Raw genomic sequence first — 14595 nt, 5'->3', positions numbered from 1 at the left:
CCCGACTAGGATTAGTGCGGGTGCCTTTCCCAGAAGGATGGCCTACACAGAGGGACAGAAGGTGTCTGCTTCCCGTTGGGCGTGTTTTTCCCCCACGTACACAGAGTGGCAGCATTTCACTGGTGGAACACCTATATGGATACTTGCATGGCAGGCAGCTGGGAACCCTTCTGAGGTTCTTGGGTCCCGTTTCAACATGACCTGGAAGTGCATTCAGTGTGCAATACTGTGGCACCGCATGTACTCCCAGGATCAGCATAAAAGAAGCCAGGGCTCCTGCATGAGTAGTCACAGTCAGGAAGAGGAGGATGAGACTATGTGGGAGGTGTGGAAGGAGAAAGAAAACCTTATTACTTTGTTGTGCAGCCTGAAAAGGAGACAATTGGAACCCTTTGGAGGTACTGTGTGGAATAAAAACTTTATATTTGAACCTGGGACTGTGTTGCGTAGTTGTGTCTGGGAGTTTGGAACACTGCTATGCCACCTGGTGGTCACAGTGTATATAGGCATGTATGTATGTACACTCATTGAACCTGTGCTCGAAAATGTTGGAAAAAGTGCAAACTTTTGTAGAAAAGCACCACCTGAACAAGGCTGTAGCAGTGCGAGTGATGAATCTGTTTAACAACAATGCAATGTCACATTTCCACGAAATCCTCAAAAGGAGGCAAAAGCAACTCTCAATGGATTGCAGCCCCCAAATGTAAATTAAAAAAATGCTGCAGTTCTCTAGAGTTAAAAAAGTGAATTGGTTTCACATTTGTGGTCTCCTACAAGGATAAGGTCCAGATCCCTAGCAACCCTGACTGAGATAAAGGGAAACTGACAGATACACATATATAGATATATACACATACAGTGGTGTGAAAAACTATTTGCCCCCTTCCTGATTTCTTATTCTTTTGCATGTTTGTCACACAAAATGTTTCTGATCATCAAACACATTTAACCATTAGTCAAATATAACACAAGTAAACACAAAATGCAGTTTGTAAATGGTGGTTTTTATTATTTAGGGAGAAAAAAAAATCCAAACCTACATGGCCCTGTGTGAAAAAGTAATTGCCCCCTGAACCTAATAACTGGTTGGTCCACCCTTAGCAGCAATAACTGCAATCAAGCGTTTGCGATAACTTGCAATGAGTCTATTACAGCGCTCTGGAGGAATTTTGGCCCACTCATCATTGCAAAATTGTTGTAATTCAGCTTTATTTGAGGGTTTTCTAGCATGAACCGCCTTTTTACGGTCATGCCATAGCATCTCAATTGGATTCAGGTCAGGACTTTGACTAGGCCACTCCAAAGTCTTCATTTTGTTTTTCTTCAGCCATTCAGAGGTGGATTTGCTGGTGTGTTTTGGGTCATTGTCCTGTTGCAGCACCCAAGATCGCTTCAGCTTGAGTTGACGAACAGATGGCCGGACATTCTCCTTCAGGATTTTTTGGTAGACAGTAGAATTCATGGTTCCATCTATCACAGCAAGCCTTCCAGGTCCTGAAGCAGCAAAACAACCCCAGACCATCACACTACCACCACCATATTTTACTGTTGGTATGATGTTCTTTTTCTGAAATGCTGTGTTCCTTTTACGCCAGATGTAATGGGACATTTGCCTTCCAAAAAGTTCAACTTTTGTCTCATCAGTCCACAAGGTATTTTCCCAAAAGTCTTGGCAATCATTGAGATGTTTCTTAGCAAAATTGAGACGAGCCCTAATGTTCTTTTTGCTTAACAGTGGTTTGCGTCTTGGAAATCTGCCATGCAGGCCGTTTTTGCCCAGTCTCTTTCTTATGGTGGAGTCGTGAACACTGACCTTAATTGAGGCAAGTGAGGCCTGCAGTTCTTTAGACGTTGTCCTGGGGTCTTTTGTGACCTCTCGGATGAGTCGTCTCTGCGCTCTTGGGGTAATTTTGGTCGGCCGGCCACTCCTGGGAAGGTTCACCACTGTTCCATGTTTTTGCCATTTGTGGATAATGGCTCTCACTGTGGTTCGTTGGAGTCCCAAATGTTTAGAAATGGCTTTATAACCTTTACCAGACTGATAGATCTCAATTACTTCTGTTCTCATTTGTTCCTGAATTTCTTTGGATCTTGGCATGATGTCTAGCTTTTGAGGTGCTTTTGGTCTACTTCTCTGTGTCAGGCAGCTCCTATTTAAGTGATTTCTTGATTGAAACAGGTGTGGCAGTAATCAGGCCTGGGGGTGGCTACGGAAATTGAACTCAGGTGTGATACACCACAGTTGGGTTATTTTTTAACAAGGGGGCAATTACTTTTTCACACAGGGCCATGTAGGTTTGGATTTTTTTTCTCCCTAAATAATAAAAACCATCATTTAAAAACTGCATTTTGTGTTTACTTGTGTTATATTTGACTAATGGTTAAATGTGTTTGATGATCAGAAACATTTTGTGTGACAAACATGCAAAAGAATAAGAAATCAGGAAGGGGGCAAATAGTTTTTCACACCACTGTACACATATAATATTATATATATTATATATTATATATATATTACACTGTATATATACAGTGCATCCGAAAAGTATTCACAGCGCATCACTTTTTCCACATTTTGTTATGTTACAGCCTTATTCCAAAATGGATTAAATTCATTTTTTTCGTCAGAATTCTACACACAACACCCCATAATGACAATTTGAAAAAAGTTTACTTGAGGTTTTTGCAAATTTATTAAAAATAAAAAAACTGAGCAATCCCATGTCCATAAGTATTCACAGCCTTTGCTCAATACTTTGTCGATGCACCTTTGGCAGCAATTACAGCCTCAAGTCTTGTTGAATGATGCCACAAGCTTGGCACACCTGTCCTTGGCCAGTTTGGCCCATTCCTCTTTGCAGCACCTCTCAAGCTCCATCAGGTTGGATGGGAAGCGTCGGTGCCATTTTAAGATCTCTCCAGAGATGTTCAATCGGATTCAAGTCTGGGCTCTGGCTGGGCCACTCAAGGACATTCACAGAGTTGTCCTGAAGCCACTCCTTTGATATCTTGGCTGTGTGCTTAGGGTCGTTGTCCTGCTGACAGATGAACCGTCGCCCCAGTCTGAGGTCAAGAGCACTCTGGGGCAGGTTTTCATCCAGGATGTCTCTGTACATTGCTGCAGTCATCTTTCCCTTTATCCTGACTAGTCTCCCAGTCCCTGCCGCTGAAAAACATCCCCACAGCATGATGCTGCCACCACCATGCTTCAATGTAGGGATGGTACTGGCCTGGTGATGTGCGGTGCCTGGTTTCCTCCAAATGTGACGCCTAGCATTCACACCAAAGAGTTCAATCTTTGTCTCATCAGACCAGAGAATTTTCTTTCTCATGGTCTGAGAGTCCTTCAGGTGTCTTTTGGCAAACTCCAGGTGGGCTGCCATGTGCCTTTTGCTAAGGAGTGGCTTCCGTCTGGCCACTCTACCATACAGGCCTGATTGGTGGATTGCTGCAGAGATGGTTGTCCTTCTGGAAGGTTCTCCTCTCTCCACAGAAGACCTCTGGAGCTCTGACAGAGTGACCATCAGGTTCTTGGCCACCTCCCTGACTAAGGCCCTTCTCCCCTGATCGCTCAGTTTAGATGGCCAGCCAGCTCTAGGAAGAGTCCTGGTGGTTTCGAACTTCTTCCACTTACGGATGATGGAGGCCACTGTGCTCATTGGGACCTTCAAAACAGCAGTAATTTTTCTGTAACCTTCCTCAGATTTGTGCCTCGAGACAATCCTGTCTCGGAGGTCTACAGACAATTCCTTTGACTTCATGCTTGGTTTGTGCTCTGACATGAACTGTCAACTGTGGGACCTTCTATAGACAGGTGTGTGCCTTTCCAAATCATGTCCAGTCAACTGAATTTACCACAGGTGGACTCCAATGAAGCTGCAGAAACATCTCAAGGATGATCAGGGGAAACAGGAGGCACCTGAGCTCAATTTTGAGCTTCATGGCAAAGGCTGCGAATACTTATGTACATGGGATTTCTCAATTTTTTTATTTTTAATAAATTTGCAAAAATCTCAAGTAAACTTTTTTCACATTGTCATTATGGGGTGTTGTGTGTAGAATTCTGAGGAAAAAAATTAATTTAATCCATTTTGAAATAAGGCTGTAACATAACAAAATGTGGAAAAAGTGATGCGCTGTGAATACTTTCCAGATGCACTGTATATACATACACATACATATATACACATATATATAGTGAACAGGGGGCTGAATGCATCCCTAGAAGACACGGATGCTCCTCCAAAACCCCCTCTTAAACGCTGATACAATAGGAATAAATACAGTTCACCTCCTCTTTGCTCCCTTACTTGGTGGACTGCTGCTGCTGCTCTGTCACGTGATATTCTTCTCGTGCTGCACTTCGCATACTTAAAAGCCTGAACAGCACCTGTCTTTTTTGGCTCTTTGCTTTGTCTCTCTATTCACTTCCAGACATCCTCTGCTCCTGTTATGTCCTGCTCCTGACGTGCACCCCAACCATATATTGCTTAAATATATGGCAAATATATGGCAAATTGCGCTTGCGAAATTTTAACAAGAATAAAAGCGTTAATGAAATGATGATGAGGGAGAGAAGAACATGACACGTTACAGTAAGAAAGGAGATTATTTTAATAAGTAGTGACTTGTGAGAGGACTCAATATTAGAATAGTCACATGATTAGTATGGGATGTTATTATAGTCACTTACAACAGCAGGAATATTTACAATACAATGTGTAACAGGAACATATATATAAAATTGTATATAAACATACACACAAACAAACACGAACAACGTGCTGGGATCGTTCGGATTCCAGGGGAAAATTTGCTTGAATTTTTCGTTTGGATTCCAAGTTGTTCGAGTTCTGGGGCGTTCGTATTCCGGGGACAATACTGTATTAGAGCTGTGCAGTCATTACCCAGAAGTTTGTCCTATGCAATCTGTGTGAATTTTTGGCAAACTTTACCAGAACACTAAATACTAAGAAACTAGACAGAATACACTTGTGAGGACCAACCTGAAACAAAAGTAATGCAAAGTTTTGCTACATTTATATATCGAGGGCAGAAAAAAAAAAAAAACAAGACTTCAGACTAGCAATGAAGTCTAATTACAACCAAAAATGATCCACTGAAAAAGTGAGTGACATTCAAGAAAGCCTCCAAGTGTCGAGTAGCCCTGCTGTGAGACACGCTGACAATTTGCAATTGCTTAAGAAGTGAAAACAATCAGCTGCTGTTCGACTTCTGCTTCTATTAGATTTTGTTATCCTACCGCCTCATTACTAAAACACATTCAGTAGAAAATTATACTAAAAGGGTAATTGTGAAAAATAGCAACAACACCATAGACAATGACAGCTAATATAAAGAAATTGGATTGTTACCCACTTCTGTAAATAAGTGAATAGACTTTAATCATACGGATATACACTTTAGTGCTGATCGCAACAGGAAACACACCCTGATTGTTATAACCAGTGTGTATAAGAACTAAATTAATAACAAAGGAGCACTTGTCACACTGAATATGGAAAAGCAGAATGGCTCGAAAATTAGAAAAGGGCCACACCAAGACTGGGTTTTACGCCAAGTATATCACAAGGAAGGCTGGATTGCAGGAAACAGGAGCTGAAATTAACATTAATAAAAAGACTCTTTCAAATCCAGCAACACTACTATAATAGATGGGGGACAGCATACACAAATCCTTATTTTACAGAGTCCCCTTCTACTGTATAGCGAGTGCTGAGTTCATGTCAGAGTACATTATAAACCTTACATATGCTCAGGAAATGCACAGTGAGGTCCATTGTCCATCATCAATGTTAATTATACTCATCCTATCTGTGCTTAATATATTTTAAATGTGCAAGCAAGTTAATGTTACAAGATTTAAGAATTTACTGTTATTTTATTATACTCATAAATTTGGGATGCACACTGAGCCTGTACTTAGTCAAGAACATTAGATAGATAGATAGATAGATAGATAGATAGATAGATAGATAGATAGATAGATAGATAGGCTCTATATCAGGGGTGTCCAGCTCCGGTCCTGGTGGGCCGCAGTATATGAAGGTTTTCATTCTAACCATGTTCTTAATTAGTGAGCCATTTTTACTGCTGATTAACTTCTTTTGCCTCAATTTTAATTGATGTGACTCAGACCGCTTAGTTGTGTCTTTTTCCTTAATGAGGAGCCAAACAATAATGAGATGACATAGAACAAGCCGCCACATGACCAGCTAACCTGACAATAAAGAAAGGTGAAGGTCTCGGTCATGTTGGTCTGTTCAGGTCACCAAAACATCTTGATGGTGATCTTAAAAAAAACAGAAAATCAAGTCTGCTGTGGCAGAACGAGAGCAGCCACAAGTCATGATATTCAATAATGGCTTTAATTAAAAGCAAGAACTGTCTTCTCATTAAGAAACTGGTTGGAGTGAAATTGGCTGGAGTTTGACGTTCCAATTTAGCTGGTCATCTGTCGGCTCATTTCATATCTCATTTCTGTTTGGCTGTCATTTAAAGAAGAAAGGAATCAATTCAGAGGACTGAATTCTTAAAAACAGGGCTATTAAAATGATGGGAAAATGAGTTAATTAGCAGTGAAAACTGATTAGGAAAAGGGTTAGAATGAAAACCTGCAGCCATTGCGGCCCAACAGGACCAGAGTTGGACACCCCGGCTCTATATAATAGATAGATAGATAGATAGATAGATAGATAGATAGATAGATAGATAGATAGATAGATAGATAGATAGATAGATAGATAGATAGATAGATAGATAGATAGATAGATAGATAAACTTGTCAAATTCACCAATGACACTAAAATTGGAGGGATGGCAGACAATGAGGATGTAGGAAAATGAATTCAACATGACCTGGACTGCCTTCTGAACTGGGCGAACACACACATTATATATGTTACAGCCAAAATCCAAAGTTCATCCAGTTCCCGAATTGGCTGGACTTTTCGCATTTCGGCCGTTTCGTGTGGCCAAAGTCCGAATTACTAGAAAGGACCAGTGTATATGCTACTTTGGCCAGCCATTTCACAAAATGGTGAGAACTCCCTGGCCAAAATTCGATGCGCTGATGTAAGACTGTCTGCTCAAGGTGCGAAGATGCTTAAAAACTTTCAGATGCAGATTCAGAAGTGAGTTTTCCATTCTGCACGAGAAACTGCTCAAGGCGGGTCTTAATCAGAAAGTAGACGCCACTTGAGACGGCCTTCCCTTCGGCCAAACACTAACCTTAAAGTCAATACAATAGGTCCCTGATGTTAAGTCACTATTTTAGGGCTAAAATGATAACAGAAATGTGAAACCTACTTATGTACCTAATGTCCTCCTCCTTCTTTTGGCTGCTCCCGTTAGGGGTCGCCACAGCGGATCATCTTCTTCCATATCTTTCTTACACCCATCACCTGCATGTCCTCTCTCACCACTTATACTTATACACCTAATCTTAATTATTGTGAAACACAACCATATGGCGTCCGCTTTCTGAACAAGAGCCGCCAAGGCTACGCTTGATGCAATTGCACTACTAAGTGCGCAACAAATCGCTGCTCATACCTTTTTAATTCCAACTTTGGCCGATCGCCCCATGCCACTTCGCAAACTGGCTGGCCAAATCCCGAAATCACAGAAAAGATCGGACATCGGCTGGTCAATTTACAGTGACATTGGCCATTTCCCACTTTGGCCGATTTCGGGTTTTATATATATATACATATATATTGTAACAGATGCAGTATTCATCATGTAATATATTACTAACACGACATGGAGGGAAACAGAGCCATACTTTAGTTATCTATCAAACTAAAATAAGGGGGCTTAAACCAATTAGTACATCCATCCATCCATTTTCTAACCCGCTGAATCCGAACACAGGGTCAAGGGGGTCTGCTGGAGCCAATCCCAGCCAACACAGGGCACAAGGCAGAAACCAATCCCGGGCAGGACGCCAACCCACCGCAGGCCAATTAGTACATGAACAAAAAAAAATGTTGTTTTCATTTTAATACAAAAGTACAGAATATTGTTTAGTGTTTGCTTGCTTATGACTGCATTGCGTTACCCGAATTATGTTGTTTTTCAGTTGTGGGTAAAGGCTGGTTGACTAGTCTAGGGTCACAAACTCGGTCAGAAGCCTCCATTTTGTGCTTTAAAGAATAACATCTTTGCCGTTACACTCATCGATTTATTTGCTTAACCCGTTTTCCCTTACAGTGTTGTGGGGTGCCAAAGCCTACTCCAACAACACTGGGCACAAGACAAAGCAGTCCATTGCACACTCAAATAAATACCTCAGTTAACTTACACTTGTATGTCTCCAGATGTGTAAAGGGTTCCTAAATAAAACCCTCTTTGTTAAGGGGAGAATGCACAATCCACACATACATAGTGCCCAGGCCAGAATCTGAGCCCCAACTGTAGTAACCACTTTGCCACCCACTAGCTTAGCAAAGAGTCACTCAGTGTTGCATAACTGCATTGTGATATTTTAATGAATTCAAGTTTCAAAATATTTCACATTTCTCAAATCACCTTGAAAAAAGAAACACTTCTATTATCATGCTGTTATTTTTTTATTACATTTCTGCCTTCTGTACAATGTTCCTACTTAAGCCTATGCAACTCCAACTGCAGCTGGACACTGGATTTCCTAACGGGAATGTCACACATGCTAATGACGGACAACAAGACTCTTTCCATGCGGTTATTTTTTATAATCTGGATCCTCTCAAAGCTGCTCCTCAGACTGCTCTCCCTCTTCACCCATCACTCTACAAACAAATATAGTAACAATGACACAGAGGAATGTGGTGGCAGATCTGTGAAAGTGGCACTGTGACAGCATTGTGGTTGTGCGCATCACCAAAACAAAAGAAACCATGAGAGTCAAAGGGGAGGGGGGGACACATATTTGCCCGCGATGAGGGGGCAAACGTAACCTCTCACTGCTTTGGATTATTTGGGGTGCAAAGCCCCAGCTTTCCAAGACGTACAACTCAGGTGTACACGATAGCACTGACTTTGTGAGGCACCTGAGGAAATGTAGAATCGGTACAAACATACTCTTGAATTTTGCATTTTATGGAAACTATTTGGTTTTGCGAAGGCTTTCAAATTTTTTTTTTCTCTTTTACAGGTGGAAGGCTATTAAAAATACTGGAATTTGCACCTCACTTCTTTTGTAAAGAGCATGCTTATGGTATGTTCTGCAAAGGGCACTAAATAAATTAAATTTTGATTAAAAACTGCTGGTGCTATGAGCATCAGAAATTGTTTTAGTTTAGTTTATGGTCCTGCATCTCTAGAAGTGAACAAATATCTTAAATGAGTAATTGTTTCAGAACTCTCGTCCAAAGGTAAAATGGACAACTATGTATGGAGTTAAGGTTTGTGTCCCTTTTAATGGACTGGTGACTCTTTGATGTGAGTCGATATTTTGTGCTGGGACAGCCTGATCTGTGGCTCTGTGGATGGTGCTCTTTATTAAAGGTGTCACATACCAAAGGTTTACATAAAATGGCACACAAGCGTGGGGTCTACTCAGATTAAATGAAGGTTACAGCTGCAGGTTTACACAGACAGACAGATAGAGGAGAACAACTTGAGGCGTATATCACATAAATGAATGGAGGATGGAAACGAGGCACAAAAAAATTAATTTCAATGAGTAAAAAAAAATATTAAGTAAAAAAAAAAAATTCCTTTAGAGCCTTAGTCTACTCTGGAAGGGTCAAATACAAAGCAGTAGAACACACAGAGCTACCTGAACCCAAGTGCCTGAGGCTGTTAGGCAGCAGTCTCTGCCACTGTGCTACCTTAATGCCCCCAAAATGTAAAAGATGCACATTTCAGTCAGGCTTGGTTGGTTTTCTAATATTTTATACAAGGTTTGAAAAGTCTATACCCAAATATGACTTACTCAGATAATATTCAAAAATGATCTTTATTATCATTGCAGCACAATTTAAAATGTTTTGGTTTTGTTTATGGCATGGCTACACATTGGAGAGCACTGCTACCTCACAGATCAACAGCAGTGGGGTCAAATCCAGCACCAGGTTGGATGTTCTCACCGTATTTATGTGGAGTTTTCTCTGGGCACACCACTCTTCCTCCTACATCCCAAACATGTGCATGTTACAGTATGTTAATTGATATTAAAAATTGGCCATATGTGAGTGGGGTTTATTTGTGAATGGGCATTGCAATAGACTGGCAGCCGCCCTGAGTTACTTCCTGCCATGTGCCCAATACTGCCAGTGTATGCTCCAGCCCCCTACCAATTGGATTAAATGGGCTTGGAAATATTAGAACTGTTCTGTTGAAACAGTGAGCACATGGAGGTACCGTAAATGGATCTGGGTCATACAATCAGCAAGAACGGGAAGGTGAACTTTCATTATTACAAACCCTTAACTAGCAGATTGACACATTTCTATAATTGTCTAAAAAAGGATAGATAGATAGATAGATAGATAGATAGATAGATAGATAGATAGATAGATAGATAGATAGATACCTTCCAACTATTTTTATTTTTCTGTCTGTAGGTAGATGCAGTATCTATTTACAGTATAACGTAACATGGCATAGGTGAGTGCTTTCCACAGATTGACTGACAGCAGCCAGAGGTCAGCTCGTGTGTTCAAACACAAAAACGACATAACATGATGGTGTTGTGCGTAGCTGTTACTTAGCTAATTAAATCGATTAATGGGTTAATAATCTGCATGGATAGATAGATAGATAGATAGATAGATAGATAGATAGATAGATAGATAGATATGAAAGGCACTATATGATAGATAGATAGATAGATAGATAGATAGATAGATAGATAGATAGATAGAGGACCTAAAGATGAAAATGTTACAAGCAGGTGTAGAAATATGTTAAACCACGTTAAAAGTACACTATTCAAAGCATGTTAGTTGAAATTTCACGAGAGCGCAACGTATATTTTTTGTCACTGACAAAATTAATTTAACAATGAGTCGCTCTGATCAGCAAGTGATACCCTAATTGAACAGCAGATGTTGGTAGCGAATTCTAACGAGATTAAGTTTAATAAAGTGACAGCTTTAAAAGTCTATATTTTTATTTGTCATTTTCTGCAGCTTACTAATTAACTTTACACACCTCTGTCTGTGTATGATGCCAGTGTAACATTTTGTGTCCAGTGAAAACTTTCTACATTTTTATTAATGTCCCTGAGCTGAAAACGGGCAGAGCTGCCGTTCACTGATAGGCTGTGCCAGCATAAAGCTACTTCACGGAATAAGTTGGCACCTTCCTGTTGTCAAGAGAGAGCAGCTTTATTCAGAATCCCCTTGCGAGTCTGTGCATTTTTCTCGATGGCGAGCCTTACCGTCTTAATTGCGCTGGTGAGCTCCATTGGAGTTCAGCCTCCGAGCTGAGTGTGTGGCAATGGAAGGATCAGATAGGTCGCGACACCTTGCCTCTTTGCTGCGTGCTACGCCGCCCCGCCCGCTTCTCATTCACGAACTGTGTGTAGCCACCGCGCGCGAGCGGCTTCTTTAGTACGGAGGCGGGACGCGAACAGAACGTCGCGATAACCAATCAGAGACGAGAGCGGCCACAGATCCGCCCAATTAGAGCCTCTACTGAGTTTTGAGGACCGGGATCAGCCTCCCCCGAAGACATGACATCACCCGTCAGTGATAGAGATTGAAGGAATTCAGGTTTCCACCGAAGTTTAGCCACTTTTAATTCGTTTAAACCGACGCATTTCTTCCTTTAAAGGAAAAAAGGGCGATTCTATAAATCAATTGAAGTTTGGCAGCTATTGTAACCGCACCCGGCAGACGCGTGACAGCGAAAACGATGTTAGAGTCACCGTCTGCGGGAAGGATGCTTTATTATAGACTCTGAAATGTGACTTCACTGTTTCTGTTCTTTCGGGGATACCCACCCATGGATTTTTCGGCTCATACTTTCACGTCATCCTCTAGCCACTCGTATGCTGCGTTTATTACGATGTATTCTGTAAGCTTTGTCGTGTCCTTTAACCATTCACAGACCAGAAATTACCACTGACGTTAACAAGATGAATTGTGATAGCGAACAACAGAAACTAGTTGTTATAAAATATATTGTCTTTTTTCTCCATCCTTAGATAAAGATCAGTGGTGAAAGTCTGTGGATCATTTCGACATATACAGATCCATCTACCCATTTATTTTCTTAACCAACTTATCCAGGACGGGGTCATGAGGAAGCTGGAGCCTGTCTCAGGAAGCACAGGGCACAAGGCAGGAACACACCCTGGGCAGGGCCGCCTTAACGCATGGGCGCGCTGGGCAGTTGCCTGGGGACCCCATGCTAATCTATGTATGTTGTGACTTGCTGAGTGGTTGCGTAGTTAGGGGCCTCAGTGCACTGCTTTGCTCCGGGGGCCTATGATGCTGTTAAGACCCTGGTCAGGATACCAACTTATCATAGGGTGAAAACACACATCCTTGGGCCAGTTTAGCATCACCAATTCACCTAACCTGCACATCTGTGGACAGAAACCCATGAGGACATGGGGATAACATGCACGCTCCCCTTGGGAAACACCCAGTACATGAACCTGGTCTAGTTTACTCTTAAAAATAATGGTTCTTTAGTGGCATTTTATGGATCTAGCGTTGTATTTTATGGATCTAGTGATGTACTGTACTGTTTTGTATGGTTCATCATAAAGCAATTGCTTAACAAAAAACCATTGAATTCTAGGAAGTGTTCATTGTATTTGAAGCTGGTTCTTTCCTCTTTGCAAAAATTCCCAATACATCCATCCATCCATTTTCCAACCCGCTGAATCCGAACACCGGGTCACGAGGGTCTGCTGGAGCCAATCCCAGCCAACACAGGGCACAAGGTAGGAACCAATCCTGGGCAAGGTGCCAACCCACCGCAGAATTCCCAATACATAGAAATCCTTAATGTATGGTAGGCTACCAAGCAAATCACTAACAGATTAAGAAAACCTTGACTTGATCTATATTATTGTTATCATCACCCATTGAATGTGAATTTCCCATTGGGATTAATAAAGTATCTATCTATCTATCTATCTATCTATCTATCTATCTATCTATCTATCTATCTATCTATCTATCTATCTATCTATCTATCTATCTATCTATCTATCTATCTATCTATCATTGGTATTTCACAAATCTGTTACCATCTATTCATGGTTATTTACTGTTGGAGCCGGTTATGGATCTAAAGAAATACAAGTTTATTTGTTTTTTTTTGTGGAACCTTCATGTGGATGGTCTTTTAGGAACCAGAAATGGTTCCCCTATGGCATTGCTCTGAAGAATTGCTCTGGCACCTTAATATTTAAGAAGGTTATTGTAAGGCAGCAGTGCTACCACTGCATGACAGGGCAAAAATAATGATAAGAATGTTAAACTAACACACTTTTGAACAAAAAAAAATGTTTTCTTATTCATTGAAAGTCAAACAGCCTTACAGGATTGAATATAATATTCTATTAATAAGCTACAAAGCTTTAAAAGGCCTTGCACCAGACTACATTAGTGACCTTCTCTATCACTTTGTTCCTGTTCACCTACTAAGATCTTTTGATTCTGGCCATCTTGTTGTGCCCCACACTAACCTGCACTCTATGGGTAACAGCAGGGCCTTCAGCTGTATAGCGCCCAGACATCCCGAAATTAACGAGATCGGCTGACTCCATTCATTCTTTTAAAAAACAACTGAAAACTCATCTGTTCAGGAAGGCCTTTAATGTAACCTGACATTCTGCCCCTTCTTTCAGTTTACTTCTCCATCCAGATGATCAGGATAATTTGTCTGTGTGTGTGTGTGTGTGTGTGTGCGTGTGTGTGTGTGTGTGTCATATCACAATTTACGTTATTTGTTCAGGCTTTTCTTGTAGTAATGAATGTAGTATTTTACTCTGGTTTATTGTCTTTTATTCTGTTTAATGCTTTGTATATCCTGTATTTATCTGGTTTAGTGTTCTGTGCAGAAAATATTTGTATCCAATTTTACTTATGTCCTGCTGTTCTTTCTGAGACTCCGTGAAGCACCTTGAGCACGGGAAAGGTGCTATATAAATAAAGTGTATTATTATTATTATTGTTATTATGGGAAGGTCTACAGGACGATAGTGAGACCAGCTATGTTATATGGGTTAGAGACGGTGGCACAAGAGACAGAGCTGGAGGTGGCAGAGTTAAAGATGTTGAGATTTGCATTGAGTAGGATGAGGATGGACAGGATTAGAAATGAGGACATTAGAGGTTTTCCTATTTGGAACTAAACTGTTTAACATTTGTGCAAAAAATTCTTCTCCTTAACTGTCTTCTGTGGCATGCTTGTCGCATTGGAAGACTTAATTTAAAATAGCAGTTACTATGGAGGAGGAGGTTAGGAGCACACACTGATCCTGCTACAGAATTTTCCTCATGATTTGAATTACTTCTGTTATGTCTTCTTTAAAAAGCATTTTGTTTAAAATGGAAAAGATGGAGACCCAGGTTCGCTTCCCGGGTCCTCCCTGCGTGGAGTTTGCATGTTCTCCCCGTGTCTGCA

The 14595-nt window shown here is 40.9% G+C and overlaps 1 protein-coding gene across 1 annotated transcript in view; it reads right to left on the bottom strand.

Annotated features, from left to right (window-relative positions):
• Nucleotides 1-11533, bottom strand: part of lmcd1 (LIM and cysteine-rich domains 1) — a 94693-nt gene extending 83160 nt beyond the window's left edge. The window contains exon 1 of the mRNA XM_051921029.1: nt 11390-11533. Within this exon, the coding sequence (XP_051776989.1) occupies nt 11390-11416 (27 nt within the window). The 5' untranslated portion in view covers nt 11417-11533. The remainder of the gene's footprint in view (nt 1-11389) is intronic.
• Nucleotides 11534-14595: the final 3062 nt, after the last annotated feature.

This window comes from Erpetoichthys calabaricus, chromosome 18, assembly GCF_900747795.2.
Source record: "Erpetoichthys calabaricus chromosome 18, fErpCal1.3, whole genome shotgun sequence".
NCBI classification, from domain to species: Eukaryota; Metazoa; Chordata; class Cladistia; order Polypteriformes; family Polypteridae; genus Erpetoichthys; species Erpetoichthys calabaricus.
The sequence above is the reverse complement of the archived record's forward strand: the minus strand, read 5'-3'. Positions and strand labels throughout refer to the sequence as shown.